General features: G+C 37.8%; 1 protein-coding gene across 8 annotated transcripts in view; it reads left to right on the forward strand.

The window, feature by feature from the left end:
- The window catches only part of LOC141899846 (fidgetin-like protein 1), a 104417-nt gene that overhangs the window by 79696 nt on the left and 3069 nt on the right, over positions 1-21652 (forward strand). For 3 of the 8 annotated variants that reach the window (XM_074786415.1, XM_074786423.1, XM_074786434.1), the window contains 13 exons: positions 2921-3117; positions 3431-3516; positions 5208-5290; positions 8126-8399; positions 8580-8668; positions 8757-8836; positions 9894-9962; positions 10437-10503; positions 10698-10798; positions 10890-10969; positions 15912-15982; positions 16053-16214; positions 16306-16361. In XM_074786415.1, coding sequence (XP_074642516.1) covers positions 2963-3117; positions 3431-3516; positions 5208-5290; positions 8126-8399; positions 8580-8668; positions 8757-8836; positions 9894-9962; positions 10437-10503; positions 10698-10798; positions 10890-10969; positions 15912-15982; positions 16053-16214; positions 16306-16361 — 1373 coding nt within the window. In that variant the 5' untranslated portion in view covers positions 2921-2962. Of the gene's footprint in view, positions 1-2920; positions 3118-3430; positions 3517-4243; positions 4351-5207; positions 5291-8125; positions 8400-8579; positions 8669-8756; positions 8837-9893; positions 9963-10436; positions 10504-10697; positions 10799-10889; positions 10970-15911; positions 15983-16052; positions 16215-16305; positions 16362-21652 lie in introns of those variants that run through there. The other 5 variants (XM_074786442.1, XM_074786451.1, XM_074786460.1 and 2 more) reach the window with 4 other exon arrangements.

Genomic DNA, 21652 nt, shown 5'->3' on the forward strand with positions numbered 1-21652 from the left:
CAGTCCGACGGGATATTTTCGGTTCTTAGAGACTGATTGAAAATAAATGTAAGTACAGGTGCTAGTTCCTGTGACAAACCACTTAACATTTGGTTGAGTATATTGTCAGGGCCACTGGCTTTCGTATCTTTCACTTGGCTAAATCGACTCCTTTTACTGTGATTCGAATGTTATTGATCGACTGTGTTGGTTCAGTTTCTAAGATTGGTATGTCATTTGGGTCATCCTTGTTGAATACGGAAAAATATGTGACATGTCAAATAATCAAACCAAATTGCCCATTCGGTTTCCTGAATCACCTCACACAGTGCGCCGGTTCACTGTGTTAGTCATGTATAAAACACATTCTTGTGGCAAAAATATTAATATGTATTATATATCAAGCCTGTAGCCAGGATTTTGAAAGGGGCGTTCTTAAATTATAAAAAAGGGCACTTTTGCATGTTTTGTATCCCAGGAAAGCGTGCATCGTATGCTTAAAAAACAGAATTATGTAGCTATTCCACAAACAATAAAACACAACTAATAAGTTTCAGTATAATCATTTGGAATGTAAGAATGAAGTTTATTCACCATTAATTTATGTAGTAAGTCAGGCCTGTACGCAGCTTCTCTTTTTGCTGGGTGCAAATTTAGAGAGGGCGGAACTTATTTGATTGCGTTGGATGGCGACCGCGAGTGCCGCAGACGCGATAAGCCCCACGAAAGTGGTTTAGGGGTCCTCCCCCAAGAAAATTTTATAGAATCACACATCTATAGAATCTCTGGAAAGTAATCAAAAAGAATACTATGATGAAAATGTTATTAAAGAAATATGAGAAAAGAGTTAATTCGTCAACTGTGTTACTGTGTGAGCCTAGTGTCAGCCTGATGTGTCTCTGTAAACATTATAAACAACGGACCTGCCAGCTTAGTCGCCGGTAGGATGCCTACACTGAACATCTCAAGTGGTGCCTCTGAACCTGTTACATAGGCTAAAAAAATTACCAAAATCATGAAGGGGATTTTCGAAAAAGGGGCGTTCGTTAGAACGGACGAACCCCCTGGCTACGGGCTTGTATATATAAGTTAGAAATATTAAGTTGATTTTGTTCCAAAAACCTTAATGATAAACCAAGGGAATAACAAAAGGGTTCTTTGGGAAGTAGGAGAAAACCCTAATGATACAAACCTCCTCCATTCCTGTAGCACAGATAGGGGAATCTCCAAACACTGCATAAACCTACTGCATACCTGGTACATGACAATAAAAACTCTTAACTTTCCTCCCCAGTTTCCTCTTTCTATATCTTCTCCTTTTATTTCATCGTCATCAGTCGATGATTTCTGATTTTCCTATAAAAAGACGGAATTCTATAAATAAAGAAGATTCGTAGAGTAGCCGTGTTAATCGGGTTTAGAATGAATAATGAGACGAGTAGTACTATATACGGTAGACCAGACTATTTATTTGACGAGCTTTTGCTACTAATGTATAGAAGCTTCATGAAGCTTCTATACATTAGTAACAAAAGCTTGTGCGTCAAATAAATAGTTTACCTGAATAGTACCACTCGTTTCATTATTCATAAATAAAGAAATATATAATAAACAGAAATGTCAATTCAAATTGATGATTTAGATCTTAGGATTTTGGCTCGCTTTAGTCTGCCGAAATAGCAATAGGAGTCATACTGGATGCGATCAGAATCCTCATTGCATGTTCCTAAATACTGTTGATGCGGTCGATGATCATTAGAACAACAATTAAAAGTGATTAAATTATTTCTGTGTTATATTGAATAATCGCTCAGTGTCAAACATTATTGTTATTCAATGCTGTATCAAAAAAAGGCATCAAATAGTGCATAAGCACTAGGCCTGTTCAAAACCCTCTCTCCCCCACACGTATTTGCTTGCATTTTCACTGAACCCCCCTGTTGTGTGTTCCTACTCATTGAAAGTTCCCTTACGTACAGCGTTACGTACATTATTTTTACTTCACACTGCTAGGTGAGCCACTAGACCTTGATATTCTAATAATAGGGATAATGAAGTAAGGGGCATAAGTGGATGGTACTATATTATTACCATTGATGAAATACACAGTTTGTGTTTTGAAGATAATATAAAACCTACTCTAGGAATAGAAAGAGTTTGAAATGCTTCCTCGAAAATGTTTATCCAATGTTTGGACTGTATTCAAATCGCCATTCAGGCTTAGATCCAAGGGGTGCTACCCTCACATTTTCAGTTGGCCCCGAAAATCATTCCTGTCAAAAATTTGGTACCACCTGAGGAGTTCGAAAGGCTGATATTGTATTAATGTGATTGGGTATATATAAAAGCGCAGCCCTGAAACTACTCACATTTTCTCTAGTATCAGCTGTGGTGGTATCCATGGTTCAGATATGAATTGAAATACCACTGAATCAGAAAAGATTTTGATTGACGACGAAATCAACCCAGAAATCAGAAAAACAATGAGGAATGCATGTAGATTTTTCAAAATCAAATAATCAATACAAAAACCTGTTTTTAACCCTGTGGCATTCATTCAGTATTGTGATAAAGCTTCTGGTCGAACACAAAATATTCTTTTCAAGAATTATGTTTAAAAACTGTTTATTCAGGGGCAGATCCAGGGGCTAACTTTAAAGAACTTGTCACATCCCAGAAGGGCACTTCCATGTCCAAAAATGCAATAATAGGTGCATGAAGATATGGCAAGGGTTTTCTGCCTTCATTGTTCAGTGTACTGCATTAACAATGTTTATCTGCTCCTGTGCAATATTATATTTTCAACTGTTCTCTCTCCGATTTTGAAGAATTATCTGTTCTTGTTTGGTAATACAGAAATATGAATTCATCGTATTATAAGATTTTTATAATTTAGTCACCTTAATGCATGCTTATTTCTAATCCGAATTCCTTTTTATAGTCTACCAATTCCAGCCTCGTAGCACTCAATGAACCACCTGCCATGGCAGCAGCCAATAGACATGATGATGAGCATTTATTACATCGATGGCAACAACTATTATTTCTCGTCAAGGATGAGAATAAACCCAGACCACAGCGAATGGATGCGGTTCGTCATATTCTTAATGAAATCAACTATAACCACATATTGAAAAGGTTAGTGTGGTAGTCTAGAAAGCTCCTATGAGTTCACATTATGTTTTCACTGGTAATCGTGATCTTTATAGTTATATGGTACAAGTGTTTTAGTTACAACATAGGTGTTTTAGTTTCAGGGGGTTGAATCCTGTAAAAGCCAATGCAATGATTGTCAGTTCACTATTTGGCAGACATTTTGTAAGCTGAATACCTCCATGGATAGGTGCTCCATTTGAAACAAATGCTCCTTGACTCAACTGACAAAATGTTAGATAATCCAAGTTAATGTGGTCTGATGTATGTGTGCTTTATAGTCTCTGATTGTTTTTAGGCTGCCAGATGATTGTGTTGGTCCATTGTTTCAAGAATGTTCAGAGATATATTCAAATTGTGTAGATTATCCAGATCCTGTTCATGGTCAGTTGACAACAAAACAAAAAACGGCTAGTATAAAATGTTGACCAAAAAATGGTTACATTGTTTTAAATCACTTTCTAATCCTGCCTATGTCGGAAAACCAACCAGCAAAATAGCCATAAAAATTAAATGTGCCCTCCTGCTTCAAGGCTCTGAAACAGTTTTTTATTGAAATAAAAAAATGCCTCTGTAGTTCTTTTATTGCCACGGTGTGGATCATATTTCAATTGCGGAAATCTCAAGGTCATTGTATGGATTCCTTGTTTTAAAATGTTGATATGTGTCCAGATATTATGTTGGCCAATCATAGATGCAACCTTATTGAAAGCCAATCAAAATAAGAAGACGGCGCCCGCATCTGGGAAATGCTTGTCCTATAGACAATTTATTTCCACTTTTTTAGCTCTCGAGGATCGAGAGAGCTATGACTAGCGTATCGGCATCGTGTCGTGTATGTTTACCGCGAACCAAAGCACCCCATTTTTACAGTCATTCAATTAACAAAAGATCAGATCAATGGGGTTAACTACGCTGCAAAAGCGTTACGGTAACTTTGTATTCAAGATTATTTCACATTATATAGGGTTGAATGGTGATAGAAGTTGATTACGATAATGTTAAAAAAGATTTTTGAATGATATTTTATCAATGATTCATTCAGATAAATTTATTTTACGAGGTGAATTAATATGAGAATGACTACATCACCTGGTGTGAACATCATTAATATCATGAAAACTGGACCTCGAGAGCACAGGACCTTTGGTCCTCTAGTTTCAAAAATGAATACCGCCCATACTTTTATGGCTTACGATAGAGGTGTGAAGGAAAAATGTACCATTTTTGGCCGTAAATCTCATATTCTATGTGCTTCTGTGCCATGTGCTTCTGAAGAAAATAATTTCACCTGCAAAGATTACCTGTCATTTGAAGAATAAATAAACCTCTTATCTTTGTTTCACTGATTCCGCCCTGGTCCACCTATCAAATATATGCAAATGGATATGTCCAATATCATGAAAGGTTAAGTAATTGTGATGATTTTCGACTTTGATATTGTCAGATTGTCAAGCATTTCGTCAAATGGGCATGGTATCCTGAGAGAGTTAATGCTTACAATCAAAAATTCATAAAGACTTTATGAATTTTTGTTACAATGGATTGAAGGTATTCAATCCTACTACCCCACATTTTATACTTACCGAAAAATACTATGCACTGATATTTGCAGTTTTTGGGACTCGTTTGTATGAATTTATTCAAATTTGAATATACTTAAATCACACCTTAATCTAATGGGGAGTTTCGACATCAGCTATCTTGCGAGATGGCATGATAAGCACCCAGTCTTATGTTTATAAGCATTATCTCATTATCAACTTAAATTAAATTTTTCGGCTCCCGAATCCATACTTAATTAACCCACTTATTGACCTAGATTGTCTTTATAGAATGTATGCAAATGTATGTGTGCAATATCGTGAGAGGTTCTATTGTTGTTTTCAATATTATTGATATTGTCAACAGATAGTCGAAATCCGTTAATACGATTCTGTTCAATATGAAACCTGTTTATTACATTGATTTCCTCCCAAAAATTACCTTCCATTTGATAGAACATCGGTATGATTCAGATCCTCACATATCATGCTTACTATGCGCATAGTCATAAGAACATTCCTTTTTTTCAGATAGTAGGGATTGGAAATGCTCGCTTACTCTGGAAGGCATGAGTGAATTAGATTGCATAAAAAATCTGAAACAGCAATGTGAAGTAATGTATCGAAAATGAGTCGGTTGAAATTCCACCTGATATTAGAGCACTTGAAAATCCATTCCTAGTTTCTCATCAGTTATGGAAAAATGACGTAGGATGTGTGTAATAAAAGGAAAAAAGAAAATGTTGACACCTGCTTTTCTGAAAAGTTAACAACAATGAAATTCTTTCACCCTCGTCATATTGTGAAATATTTAAGGATGAGATTTGAGTGGCTTAACATAGGTGTCGGAACACACTTCAGGTTGGGAACAACCTGCATGATTTTTTCATGAAGTACATATCCAAGTACACTTTACTTATCCTTATCCTTTAAATTATGCCTATTATTAGTTAAACAGCAGATGTCATTTTTTGCATTTTCAAAAACAGTTCAATTTCTTGGTGCCCTTCCGTAAGTCAGCAAGAAATTCGGTTGAAAAATTGCATAATTGCAGGCGAGAAAAATTACTTTCAAAATTCGTTTAAAAGGGCCAGATTTTAGGCTAAAGGGACATTCACAAACAATACCAATAATTCATAAGGGCACCTTACCGCAACAGTTTTAGCTGTTTTATAACTGAAAAAAACACTTGGAAAGAATTAAATTGGTTGGGGTGAAACAACTGTCAGAAACACACCAGAATGCACCAATTGGAATGAAATATCTTACGAGGACCCGAAACTCTCAACATTGAGAACCCCTCATCATTGGCTTTGCCCCATTGATGCGTCCAAGGCATGGATGGTGAATGGGAAATGCTCCTTGTTTTCTTCCAAAAGTAATCTGGTAATGTCCTCCGAGGATCCACCACTAAACAGTAACAACTGTACGCATGTCTTCTTTAGAAATGTTTTAATCTGACATGGTGACTGAGATTCTTGAAAACTCAGGGAATTGATTTTTCTCAGGGAAAACACAGGGAATTTGGTAAATCTCTGGAAAAACACTGGTAGATCTCATCTGCCAATAGGAAATCTGTTTAAATCAGTTGCGAGTGGACTTTTTCCTGAGACACCACCTATTCTGCCATAATTTTACCAATATAAACCCCCATTGTAATCACTGTCAAGTCAATCTCGACACAAACCACTTTCTTATCAGGTGTGCTTATGGTCCCCACCAACTCAAGATCCATGAGCTTCAACAACAACTCGATAAGATAGGCATTTTACCAATTTTTAACTCTATACGAACTATGACCGAAAAAACTAAGTTTTTACTTCATGGAAGCCCTAACCTAAATTTTGAATCAAATAGCAAATTAACCAAAACCGTAGCAATTTGTCACAGCCAATCATTCCACCATTTAGAGCTGCAATTAGCAGGTACCCTGATACTTTTGTCCGTCTGTCGCCACTTTTCGTCCGTCTGTCCGTAGACGGAATCCAGTTATTTTGGGAAGTTTTGAAGACGCTTCAATGTAATGTCTTGATATTTGGTTGATACTTGTATCTACCCTAGACACTTCTTCAGCCCAAAAACCGGCCCTGTCAGAATCAAGATAGCCGACTGGCAGCCATTGTTGTTTGCCAAAATCAGCACTTTTTACACATTTTTGAAGTTTTTGAGGGAAATTTCGAAGACGCTTTGATCAATTACCTTGATCTTTCGTTTATATTTGAATCTACCAAGGACCCATCAGCATAAAAAAAATTGGGTTGATTGGACTCAAGATGGCCGTCCTATGACCTTTTTAGTGCCCAAAAATGTCAATTTTGGCCGGAATTCTGGGTCCTGTAGCTTCCTACTGGTTTACCATTTCTCATTGCAATTTGTGATGGGTATTGTTTGGAAAGGGATGTTTTATATATGAGACAGGTATTTTTTATCAGCCAATTATGGCGCAATTGGCGGCCATCTTGGTGTCATCAGTACTCATTCGTAGGTGGGAAAAAGTTTTTCCACATTATATCGATACCTAAGCATATTGTGTTACTATAATCAATTGGAAAGTTGTAGCCCATAATTATATTTGTACCTATAATATTATATTTGTACCTATGCATATTTTGTTACCACAATCAATTGCAATGTTGTAGCTCATGACGTGAGTTTTAAGGACATTCGTTATTCAATATGGTCACCAGGGGGCGTTGAGTAGTAGAATAACTTAGTATTTCCTTATTAGATTGGTACCTAGGCATATTTTGTTACCATGATCAATTGCAAAGTTGCAGTTCATGACATGATTACTACGATTACTACGATTGTGGTGAGTTTCAAGGTCATTGGGTTTTGCATATGGTCGCCACTGGGGGTGTTGAATAGTAGAGTAACCTAGTATTTCCATATCAAATTGGTAACGAGGCATATTTTGTTGTCACAATCAATTACAAAATCATAGCTGCTGACATGTTCTATGATTGTGGTGGGTTTAAAGGTTATTGGTTTTTGTATATGGTCACCAGGGGGTGTTATATATTGAAATTGTTAGATTGTTGAGCATTTGAAACCACTTCCCAAGTGGGCATGGTGTCCCTGGACCCCTAGTTTCCTCACCTATTTATTTGGTCTGCCATCTATGTACATTTATTATTTTCATCATTTTCATCAATACTTGCATATAATGTATTTTAAATGCGGTTTGTAAGTTTGTTTTGTAAGTCTTGTACTAACGTATATAATGGAAATAAATTCATTGTTTGAAAAAAAAGTTTTTCGCTGGCTCCTCTAAATCAGTTGAAAAAGTCCACATTTATCTGCGTCAATATCTGATATCAAAACATCTCGGTTCACCATATATGATGGGGGCCCCATGGAGGGCCCCAATCCGCTATTCTCTTCACAAAAAAACCCAGCAGCCCCTCCAGCCGCCTATGTGTAACCAAATGAAAATATTTTTTTTTTAGAAGAAATCACTTGTGGTAGGACCATCCAAGAAGTTTGCTACTTCGGGTATGATTAAGAAACCAAAAATGAATTCGCCAAACCCTGCTGATGAACAATTGGTTAAATCTAAGAGAGCAACTACAAATCCTTGGGCTAGATTTTATGTAGAGCCGCAAGATAATACAAGATCGAATCCAAGTTCTCATGAAAGTTTTAGGGAGGATCGACCACCGAGTTGCTTCATTTCTACACCAATTCCCAAGGCAGTGTTCGATTCTAAAACTATGAGAAGAGGTAGCTTTGGGGTCCAGATTGACGAAATGAATTATTTCTAAACTGTAGAACTGGTTTTATTTTCAATTGACTATGAACTTCTGATATTGTTGATTGTTGTTTGAACAAAAACTAATTCATGGCTGATAATAATCTGGGATAATAATGGGACTTGCCTGATACAAACTTCTTTTCTTTAAGGACATGAACCAGTTAAGTTACATGATGAAGATGACACAAAAGACAATTCTCCAAGTTATTCAACATTCCGAACAGCTCATGAGCAACTAGTATGCATTATTCATTTTATGTTTGTATGTTAACCGATGAATGATTTAGCCTCAGTGATTTAGATATGTTACATGTATTTTTTCTTAGAAAATCGACAACCTGAAGAAATATAACAGTGGAGCTGGACAAAGATCATATGGTCAAAGTAAGAAGTCATTAGGTACAAGGTATGGGCTCTACTATTACTACTACTAGTACTTTTGCAATTCTAAAATTCATTGATATAGGCGATCATAGAACACATAGTCGAAGCATTTCGAAGCTTAATTTTTTGGTCCTCAGGCTTCAGTTTGACCCTTATTCTTGGTCTGTGCGCCTGCCTGCCTGTCTGTGTGTGCTTGCATGCATGCGTATGCCACCCCCACCCCTCCTTTGACACATGCCTAAGTTGGAACTATTGATTTTCTAATGAGAGACCACAGAAAAAGATAACACATTTTCACGAGTGTATCTCGATCATAGCTTTTAATTGAAAAATGAAATAGCAAAATTACAAGTGAAACCTATTAAACTCTAATAGAATTTATAAACAAAATAAAATATATCTAAAATACAAACAGCATCTAAAAGAGAGACGGTTAATTCTACTGCTTGTAATATATATATTTTAAACTGCAATTCAATTCAATGTTATCTGTATTGCACCCCAATAAATCGATAGTTCAGCGGTGGTGTTGGATCTGCAGAGGCCTTAACCCCCACCCCATTCTGCGAGTTATTCTAATTGAAGTAACTATAGAAATTTTGAGATGCTCCCTTAGCTTCATTGAAAGTGGGTCAATTTTGATGAAGCTTGAGCCCAGCTCTGTTTTTTGGTGACATGTCCGTGAAGATGACCTCCAAAGGAAAAAATTCAAAAATTTATCCTGACAAAGTTTAGCTATTGGCCCTAGGTACAACAGCTGTCTTACAGCTACTTACTTATGTTAATAGTTGGCCGATCTTGATGAAACTAAACTATAAGTATAGGGGGCTAGTTGTGCAAAAAATGGGCCTGGTGTGCCACCAAGTGGCAGAACTAGGCACTTAAAACTGTGACATGACCATGAAAATGGCCTTTTAACTGAGGAATTGGGTGGAAAGTTGTCTTGACAAAATTTAGCTAGTGGCCCTTGTACAACATAACTAAATGCTATGGTAACTAAAGCAACAGAAAGAAGTTTTCATGAATCACTCAAGTTAAGGGTTAAGTAAATATTGTATTAATTTTGTATAATTTTGTAGGCGAGGACTGTCCAGTAAATTTGTGCCACCACTTGTGAAAGATGATGAAGAACCAGAACCAGAACCAGGGTACATGTATATGGAAAAGAACACCTAAAACCACTTAGAGAACTAAATTAAGAATTGTAACAACCAAAAGATAGATTAGACTCTTAATCCAAAACAATTTAATATGATATGAAACGCATGTAATTCATGCATGACTGAGGGCTAATGTGGCTTCCTCGCAAGGCCATCATTGCTATCACCAGCTTTACTTTTTAGCTAGGAAATACAATTACTTAAGTTAATCATCATAAAGTTAATCATGTTGAAATAAATGAAATCAAAAGAATTTTTCTGAAAAAAAATGTCTAGAAGCATATCCAGGTATATGAATTTTCAAAAAAAGTTATGAAGAGGTTTATACGCGATTACTGAAATGCGATTAAATTAGATGAAATTTATTTCTTGTTAGCTTTAGTAATTAATAAAAGTTTCCATATAACTTATGCGTTTATATCAAGAACATGTGTATAACGCTTATTTTTGTTTGTCTTTCAGTAATGAATTACAAGATGAACGGCTTAAACATATTGAACCAAAAATGATTGAACTCATCACAAGTGAGGTACAGAGCTGAGCAATGTTTTGTATTCTCTTTTGTTCAGCATATGTTAATGCTGAACTGCCTACATGTAATAGTAAATATATCAAATATTCAACTAAGAATGTATTGGTAGTCAATCGTTATTGAACCTCAATTTCATTTAATAGAATCATTGATCCTCAGTGAATAAAAGATCTACTATATTTTGTTTTTAGATAATGGATCAAGGGCCATCAATAACTTGGAATGATATCGCGGGCTTAGAATTTGCTAAAAAAACAATTCAAGAAATAGTTGTGTGGCCAATGTTAAGACCGTAAGTTTAGCCAGACTTCATCCCGTGCCTTTGATAGATCTATACACATATTCGCAAACAAATCATTTTAACATTGATAATTTATTTCCAGGGACATATTTACCGGATTAAGAGGGCCACCGAAAGGTTTACTTCTATTTGGTCCGCCAGGGACAGGAAAGACTCTAATAGGTGAGGAAACTAGTCATAAATTGTGCAATAAAGTCATCACATAAAGTATCTTTGGTTCAGATGACAGTTACATTGCTAAAAAGCTAATAAACGGATTTCGAATTCTTTGGTGCAAGAAAAGTTTTAATTTACTGCATTCAATTTAACTCAACCCTGTATGTATGTGAACTTGAGAACCAACATCATAAGATATTGTAGGTAGGAGTGTAGGAGTAGATTGCCTATTAAAATTAAAGATAAAGGTTATGGTTGCAAAAAACAAGCTTTTTTGTATATTTTTGACTTTGTCGACTATGTCGACGAAGTCTTTATAATGGGTCTGTAGACCTTTCCCGAAATAACTTGCTCACAAAATGCCGTGCTCGTAAATCCATCTTTTGTACCGTTCACTTTTGTTATGCGATTAGTGCTCCAGTCACACAGTAATTAGCTGTCAAAGTTCGGTATTTTTTCGCGAATATATGTTCCATCCGGAAAATGAATACCTTCATTCTGCGAAGATCATGTGGGCTCTTTCAGCTAATCACTGCTCTTCAAGGGGGTAGGCCTGCGTGATCGCACTTGTGACGTCATTTTGAGAAAGCTGCGCTCTGGTTGTTGAGGGAATACTAGGGAATACCCTCAGCAGCTGGGGTATTCCCCAAACAACCAGGATGTTTCACTCTGCGCAGTACTCCGAAACACTGTGCGGAGCAAAGAAATACACTAGAACAGGTCACGTGACTCTTTCAGACGCTACTCTGCTACTCCACGAAATTTGGTGGGGCAGTGTGTTTAAGATGGCGACTCTTTACAAATGTCCTCAGTGCCTGCGCATGTTCTCAACTTTAAATGATGATATCTCGTCACAAATGTAACGACGGTAAGTGAAAAATTAGAAATAAATTCACTTAAACACTTTATTCTTGCCGGCACAAGTCAATCCCAAATGGTACTATTGGTAGGGAAATAGAAGAACGTTCTCACTTTCAATTTCCTCCAACGTCCTTTTGGGCTTAACCTACTAGGCCTACTAAAGGCGGGTGTAGGTTGGCGTTGCGACGGCTTGCGACTCACTGCGACGTGATTCGCTGCGACCGTCAGCGACAATCGCGTCACAACGACCCACCGACCTACGCTACCTTGGGACTGCCAGCATATTCTATATTCTACTTTCTGCGACACGACCGTCGCAACCGACCTATGGAAGCCCCCACTTGCCATGCGACCGTCTGGCTTTAGGCTCTTCTTAATAAATAGTATTTAACCTTTTTATAGGCTCCCAGTTCGGACTTGAGCTACACAGTGTGTTGCCTAAGCCCACGCCTCAAAGACAAAAGTGGTATGGTTGATACGATCAGTAGACCTATGGCTACAGAAACTCGTTTGGCTTGTGTTAGTAATAGTACCGGTAGTTTGGCTGTCCAACAGCGTCAGCAGCATGATGATTACATGTCCAGTTCCAATGATGTTTTAGATGACTCAAATTCAAGTGATTTATCAGGTAAATGACTAGGAATCGTTTTAAATTAGGGTGTATTATATTCCTAATAGATGTTTTCTTACAAATGTTGCATGACTTTTTGATTAAGTATGCAAATTTCTTGAAAATAGGCTTAGACCTATTCGGTGTTAAATTCCTAGAAAATCAACTAATTTGGATAAATTTTAATTCTATTTGACTATCATTATCTCATTTGACTATAGTCATCTCATTTTAGTATCAGAACCAACTGCTTGGAGGCGACCTGAAACTCAAACCCTTATCAGCCTCTACAAACAATAAGAGCCGAAAATCAAAGTAAAGAAGAAACTCAGGAAAAAAACTACATGAAGAAATGGCTAAAGAGGGTTATTTCTTTACTGCGGAGGAGTGCGAGGGGCGATGGAAGACTTTGGTATGAGGTCTGAAGAAAGTGGTCGATCATAACAATAAATCTGGAAATTACCCAAAATCTCATCCATTTGAAGACAAATTAGACTTTATCCTTGCTTAGCCAAACAAAAAACCTTAATTTGTATTAGGAAGTGGTGAAGATATTGAGCATATTGATTCTGTTCCCTTTCCTCCTGCACCAAAAAAGCGTAGGTCAAATATTAGCGACGGAGTGGATCTAATGAAATCTCACATGGAGGAGGAAAAGGAACAGAAAGCTGCTGTAATGAATAGACAAGAGAAAATGCAGCGGGAAAACCTCGAACTGATGCAAGGCTTCCTGAGGTCTTCAAAGAATCAATGAGAAAGTAGGATAGTTTTGTTGCTTTCCCTGGATTTGGTTTACTGTGTATTCAAACTCGAAACCATACGTTGTTTGATGATTAGAGAGATTTGTCGGACTTCAATTGTTTTTTTTTGGCAAGCCAGCCACTTGAGAGGAAAAACATGTTAAATGGTGATTTTTCAAGACTTTATTTTTGTTTAAAATATGTTTTGATTTTAGCCAACCTGGCTACATACATTTTTGTATGTAATATTGAATAAAAATCTGTTAAGTTGTTAATACATGTATTTTGATTTTAGTTGATTTACACTCAGTAATAATGTACAGTTCAGTACGCATAAGTAGGATCACTGGAATATCGTCACAGCGAACTTCATGGGACCAGAAAATATGTTCGTTTAACCAATAGTTTGTTATAACCAGTATGAAATTTGTGAACTTGTCTTACCCTGGACGAAATTCTTTATTTGCTGTATTTAGTTCAGATGGATCTTGAAATTTTAGGTGTATGAAAATGTACTACAATTTCTCAATAGCACCGAGATATGTTTTTCAAACTTGACGATCTTATCCCCGAATGTACTAGATCCATTGACCATTGACTGACATGTCCATATTCCAAGTTTCCAAGACTTACCCTATTGGATTATTCATTTAATCTCACAACGGTACTGCCTTTGTGTTGCCAGCACATTGTAAGCAGCCAGCAGGACTAGAACCCACTTGTCACTCAGCACTGACATGCTACAGCATCACGCCTTATCTCACTGAGCTGCTGAGGCCGCATGAATTAATTATTGTGTGACCTTGATATGTTGTAGGAAGGTGGCTAGAGTATATATGTCTTATTATTGATTTTGAGATCAAAAGGTTTAATAAATTATCTGGTGCAAGTATACGAACATATGTAAAAGTAATTGGATGCAGTAATGGACAAATTGTGTGTTATCCAAATCATTAACTTCCTACCAGAAAAATCCTTTTCATCTTCTGTTACCTTAGAAGCATAAACGAGCCGGGGCTTATGTTTAATTGAAAATGTCTTGTTTGAACCTTGGAGTAGCCATTCTTAGTCAGGATCCAGTTACACAGCTTAAAACTAGAATGTCGCTGAAGACGACTGATGCCCCCACATCAAGTGAAATGCCTGAGTGTAAAATACACCCCGAATGTATGTCAACCTATTTCTGAAGGCAGGAAATGAAAAATACATAACGGCTTCCGGTGACCTTGACCTTTGACCTACAGGACTCGAAATCTAATCAGTCACTCACAGTCTCTAGGGTAACCCATCCATTAAATTGCACAAAGTTATCTTATACCGTTTATGAATTAAGTGCCCAGAAATCAAAAATACAAAACAGCTCCTGATGACCTTGATATTTGACCTACAGGACCCGAAATGTAATCAGTTAGTCACGGTCTTTAGGATAACCCATCCAAAAATTGAAACCAAATTATCTTAAACCATCTATGAGATAGACCCCGGAAATGAAAAAATACATAACAGCTTCTAGTAACCTTGACCTTTGACCAACATGACAGGACAGTTACCCCATGGTCTCTAGGATAACCCATCCATAGAATTTCAGTAAGTTATCTTAAACCGTTTATGAGTTAGAGCCCGGAAATGAAATTCACAAAATGGCTTCCTGCAACCTTGACCTTGGATGTACAGGGCCCAATATATAATCAGTTACTAACCTCATTTAGTACAACACAACTCTTGAATTTGAAGAAAATCAAAGAAAGGGTTTAGCTGCTAGGGCACAGAAACCACTGCGGACGACGAAGTGAATACAGTATGCCCCCACAACACGTTGTGGGGGCATTAAAAAATCCGTTCATTTTTAATGAGTTAACCCAGAGTGGAATCGGAACTCGAAACTGTGGAACTGGGTCCTGAACATCCTCCCTCGGCGAATGATGACATGAGACTGCCACGGCCTGAAACCCTACCTGATTAGCCCAAGTTTGCGACTACACGCAGCTCAGATGATATATTTCTATATATGGTCACCAGGAGCGATGAACATTGGACTAAATTTGTATTTCCAAATGATAGTGTATCCGTGCATATTTTGTTGCCACAATCAAAATTGCAAAATTGTTCTATGTTTGTGGTGAGTTTCGAGGTCATTGGTTTCTGTATTAGTTCACCAGGGGCGTTGTAAAATGATAGTAAAATTATATAGTATTTCCATTTATATCGGATATATGTTATTTTGTTACCACATTCGGTTACATAGCTTATGACAGATAGTGGCGAAATTCAAGGCTATTGGTTTCTGTACATGTTCATCAAGGGGCATTGAATTTTTGAATTGTAAGATCTTCAAGCATTCTAGACCACTTTTCCAAGTGGGCATGGTGTCCTTTGACCCCTACATTCAGTATAGAGAGTATATAAACCCAGTTGAGATGAAATTTTCATGTTAGGTGTATTATGACACTATACGCAAAATTCTAGTTCCAATTACATTTTGATTTTGATTGGTTTTGCTTCAGCAATTATACAACAGGCAACCTGATCGGTGCTGCATGAAAACCTGGGAATGTACATGCACACTCGGGCTAGTCAGACAGGGTTTTGTGTTGTGGCTGAGTCTAGAGATGCCATCAGATTTAAATCCCTGCAGAGGGAGGATGGGTGCTGAATGGTTACCCATTCTGATTGCCAATGATTACATACCGGTGCTTCCAAGTTAAGATTTAATCACTGAACCAATTTTTCATTCTAGGGAAATGTATAGCGAGCCAATCAAAGTCAACATTTTTTTCAATAAGTGCCTCTTCACTTACTTCAAAATGGGTAAGGATATAGCAGCATCCACTTCTCGTTCTTTGTTTCGTGCAAATACTTTATTTTTTATCATTTTTAGGTTGGTGAAGGTGAGAAAATGGTAAGAGCTCTTTTTGCTGTTGCACGCTGTCAACAACCAGCAGTTGTTTTTATTGATGAAATCGATTCTTTGCTCACGCAACGTACTGATGGCGAAAATGAAGCATCTCGAAGAATTAAAACTGAATTCTTAGTCCAGTTGGTAATTGAATTCCACGTGTATCAGCTTTTTGAAAAATTTGAGTTTAAAAGGGACCTGCCTTAATTGGTATCTCAAATTTGTGTTATTCAAGGATGGAGCTACTACAGGAACAGATGAAAGATTACTAGTCGTTGGTGCTACAAACAGGTATGGGACTAGGGTAGAATCTCTCTACATTGAACACTTGACTTAGGTGCATTGGGAGCAATTTTTGATTGCCGCAGCCAATCACGATTTTTGACAGGTTCTAATAATATATTGCTGCAGCGAATTTACTTCCAATTTCTTCAAAAAATGGTATACAAGGAAAAAGGCATCATTCAGTGAATTATTGCCACGGCTTTCGATGCTGCAGTTCCAACACCACTGGTCTTGGTACCCATGGGCGTTCCTAGGGGGGTTTGGTAGTTCAAACGAACCCCTGCTTTGAATTTTCAAACGTCAATGAACGTCGGCACATGGTCTGCATTTGCTAGATTAGCAAAATAAAATCAATACATGCAAAGTAAACGGGAACCAGTCTATCTATCGGCCTCAGATTGCACCAGAACGCACCTGCTTGCACGAAATTTTTCAAAAGTTTTCTGGGGAGGATACCCAGACCCCCTCCATTCCTAAAAACGAACTCCCCAAAAAGAAATCCTGGGGATGCCCACGGTACCCTGTAAAGAAGTGTTCACTGTATAAAGAGAGGTTTGAACAATTGACATCCTGTCACCTGTACATGATGTTTATCTTTGCATCTTAATTTACTTACTACAATTTTAGATGAAGTGATAATTAGTATTCACAAACTGGTTCATAATGAACACGTTTTCAGTAAATACACATTAATTAACAACTTTTGACTGGCCAGACATACTGGCATTGTTCACTGTAGCAATGTGTTACGCATATATGATAAGATGTGTGTTACTACTGGCCAAGTGGACCAGTTCTACTGGTCTACTTGCTTTCTACGTACGAGACCCGGGTTCAATTCCCGGTGAGTGCGCGTTATTTCACTGTCACTTCTCTTAATCGTTACATTACCTCATCCCACATGGGCAACAGGATGAAAATGATAATATGCACACATACACAACATGAATAATAATGATAATAATATAAATCACCTGAGGACAGCAGAATTTAGAGGGGATTTATATTGGTGCCTATGCATATTCAATATCTAAACTTTGCTAATGATTGTGAATTAAGCAATAATATTGCTTATCTTACAATCATTATTGCTTGATTCACGATCATTAGCAAAGTTTAGATCATGACGCTTTCTATAATCGTGGTGATTTTTTGGCTTCTGCATATGTTCACCAGGCATTGAATGGTGATGATATAGTATTTCCATTTATATTGGGAGATATGTTATTTTGTCACCACATTCGGTTACATAGCTTTTGACAGATAGTGGCGAAATTCAAGGCTATTGATGTCTGTACATGTTCACCAAGGGGCATTGAATTTTGAAATTTTTAGATCTTTAAGCATTCCAGGCCACTTTTCATAGTGGGCATGGTGTTCTTTGACTCCTACTTTCAGTATTGAGAATGCAAGATATGCAAGTCATTGTGTAAAGCCGGGAACACATTATGCGATTTTTGATGCGCATATCTTTGCAGTGCAGTGAATTTAGTAACACAGCGCTGAGTGGGCACACTGTGGTACACTCTGTAACCTGATGTGGGTGACTTTGTGCAGATGATAGTCATGTGATTATAAGAGGCGCATTTGTTTTGTGCAAAATGATCAGGTTACTGAAAAATTATATACGTTCAGCTGATTTGCTCAAACAGGTGCATTTGGTCTAGCCTCATTTAGTGCAATCGGGAAAATAATTCGACCGTGATTAACCCTGAACATACAAAAGTGGTGGAGTAGCCAAACTAAGGAGGCAGTTTTCATCTGACATATTATTCACAAGAAATTTATTTCATAAGCTCGTTTTAATAATTTTTGTTAAAACTAACCAGTTCCCGTAGGCTCTAAAAACCAAGTTGGGGTTGTTCTACAGAAATACGCCTGATTAAAGCGGCGTCTAGAAAATCAAGTTCATCACAGGATCTAAAGCTCCCCAGTGATTGGCTAAATTTCGTATGGTTCAAGACAAAAATCGCATCTCATGGACGCAATATGCGAATATCCTGACTGCGATGAAATTCGCAATGAAAATATCAAACATGCTTGAGCGATGAAATATTGCCATCTGTCGCATGCAAAAATCACCTGCAGCTGACCGAACACACTGTGAATTTAGGTGCAAAACCTGCGCAGACGCCTTGCGAATATAATCACATAGTGTGTTCCTGGCTTAAAGTGTAATGTAGCATAGTATTGTAGGAACTTGAATCAGTGTAATGCAGTATGGGACGACAACGGCAGCAAATTTAAATGGTGATTACACGAACAGTGCAGTGATGACTCATTCAGTGGTCCTTGAATACCGCACGGGAGCACTATTATAGTTTAAATAAGTCACATATCACATTGCTCAGTATCACTACCCAGCAAACAACATGACGAACAACGCGATTTTCAACTATAACGACATCGAGAACATGATCAGAGAATTACACTCGCAAGAAGACGCTTTCAATTCACCACCAGACGCTGCTCCTGCTACTACATCGGGCACTACCACAGCGGCTCACTAACACGGCTCCATACTACGAATGAACGGAGAGACGCAGAGAAAAATGTACTAACACAAACACCAGGCATCTCTGCTTAGAATCGGCTTCGATACCTCGACACTACCAAATCCACCTGCCATTTAGAATAATGGAAACAGAGAAAATGCCCGATTTTTCGAAAGATTTGCACAACTGCCTCCTGCAGACCAGCTTCGACTTGATGTGCATATCCATCAAGTATCACGAATCGATTGCCGAGACGAACAAGAAAAAAGCTGAAGCCATCGGCTCAGAAATTCTCAAACTACCTGGCACATCGACTCAGCAATTGCAAGACGCAGACAAGAAAGCCGAAATACCGAAACAGCATGTACCGCATGCAGCCCACGAAAGTGATAAGCTGAATAATGAACGTCCGCCAAGCAGGGGCTGCCACAACCTCGGGTGGCCAATCGTACCGTGGCAAAACATCAAACAAGAGAAGGCGCCGTGAATAAACCCGTATATACCTAAAACATATATAGAAAACCTGATCAACAGTCCTTCTAAGGACTAACCAAAAGTCCCAGGAGGACTCACAGTCATTCTCAATCACAAAAACCCAACGTTGTGATAATAATGTCCTACATTCCCCAGTGTTCACCACTGAAAATGTCTTGTTTGAACCTTGGAGTAGCCATTCTTAGTCAGGATCCAGTTCCACAGCAAGGTTACTAGAAGCTGTTATGTATTTTTCATTTCTGGGCTCTTTCTCATTGATGGTTTAAGATAATTTGGTGACAATTTTTGGATGGGTTATCCTGAAGACCGTGAGTAACTGATTAGATTTCGAATCCTGTAGGTCAAAGGTCAAGGTCACCGGAAGCAGTTTTGTATTTTTCATTTCCTGCCTTCAGAAATAGGTCGATATACAGTCGGGGTGTATTTTACACTCAGGCGTTACACCTGATGTGGGGGCATCAGTCGTCTTCAGCACTATTCTAGCCTACAAAAGAAAAGGATGAATATACACATTTTAGATAGCCGAGGTAAACCCGGCATCTATACACAATGTACTTTTATTTTTCATCGGACACTTCCGATCAAGATCCTCGAACCAGACTGCACTCAACTAACGCTCTTAAGCCTTGGACTTCATATAACCTCTAGAGTTGGTTCACACATTCCACGAGGATAATCGGATCACCGAAATCAAGGTCCCCCCGCGACCTTATTTCAGTCTCAACTCCGATCACATATGAAATGTCATTAAGATGAAATATCATTAATCACGAGATATCATCAAGTCATAAACACCGTATATAATAATACCTATTTACGCAAAACATTATCAATCTCTTCCCATTCCCTATCCAGGTGAAAACGGTTTAAATCAGTCTCTGTTCCGCTATTGTATAGACCCATGGGCAATTTATTTAACGTTGGTCCTCAGAACCTTTGGGTCACGCGCCGCTACATATACGGACAGTAAACGGGTTTCGTCTCAAACAGAAGAATCGTAATAATGAGGTTCAACTAAGTTAAGTGTACTTAGGGCCGTACGTACGTACGCATGAAAATGGCTAAAATTAGGAGGTCCTATCTTTGGTATGCATTATGTACGGATTTGTTTTGTGCTCCTACTTAACGTACCGGTACGTGAAAACATCAATAAAATTATTGGAGTACGTTAAAGTTATCATATTAAAGAGAATAGAATCACTGCAGTTTAATGATATTGTATTAAACTCCAAAATGTCAAACTATACATTTCAGCAACGTTTGTTATCACAGTGAATAAATTTAAGAAATGATTGCAGAAATCAAAGGTAGAAAATTTGTTCAAACATTTTTGGTTTACCTTTGTCAGCAGTATGAGGTTGGCATTAAGCCAATTCATGTAAAATCGCGGTACGTTTTTTTATGTGAGCTTTTTTTTCATTGGTTCTCGGGTCAAACGACGCATAATCGATGCAATTGAAGACATGACGAACCTCCATCGATGACATGGTCAACTTTGTTTACATTCGATGAAAAACTATTTTTGGCGGAAAATTCTTAGCTCTTGCGTATAAAATTGCAATGACCTCGATCGGGGGGCGTCGTCTCTACGGCCGAATGTGATTGGCTGTTTTGGGATATAAGGGGAATTCCGGCTCTACTAAAATAATTATGGGAAAGCCACTAATGGCGAACGTTTCATTGGACTGGTGCCGTATATGTGCGAATTTTAAATGCTCATTGCTGGTGAGAATATAGTTATTTCACATATCGCCATAGGTATTGTTTCATTTTAATATCCAGTGATTGGTGATTGAAGTGAAGCGAACGTTCACTACACAAGGCCTCCACTTGCGCAAGAGTGCTATAGACTGTTGCACACACAAACACATGCTCATACAGACTACTATATGGTGATGCTGTAACGCTGCTTGGCGCGTGCACGTTTGGTATGATAACAGGCTGAATAATCGTCGTAGCAGAAGATGAGCGCTGTGTTTTCTGTTTGATAGAATTTGTAATAGATAGTAATTTCTTGTGACCTGAAAACACTAAGCAGCAAACTATAGGTATAGGCCGAGGTCTGAATATTGTAGTGGTAAATTTCAGGATTTAAAACGATCTAATACTACGCCCCGGTGTTTTAGCTTCCGCGGCCATACATTGGAAGAGGTTTCGTTCCCAAGACTCAATATTCAGCCACCCTCTTATATGTGACATCATATGAATTTTATTTGAATATTTTTTCATATTGTGAAAAATGTTTTTTTGAAAATATAAAATAGTTTCCCTGCCGCGCCTGCCTGTACCCTACGAAATTTTGGACGT

Source organism: Tubulanus polymorphus, chromosome 1, assembly GCF_964204645.1.
Source record: "Tubulanus polymorphus chromosome 1, tnTubPoly1.2, whole genome shotgun sequence".
NCBI classification, from domain to species: Eukaryota; Metazoa; Nemertea; class Palaeonemertea; order Tubulaniformes; family Tubulanidae; genus Tubulanus; species Tubulanus polymorphus.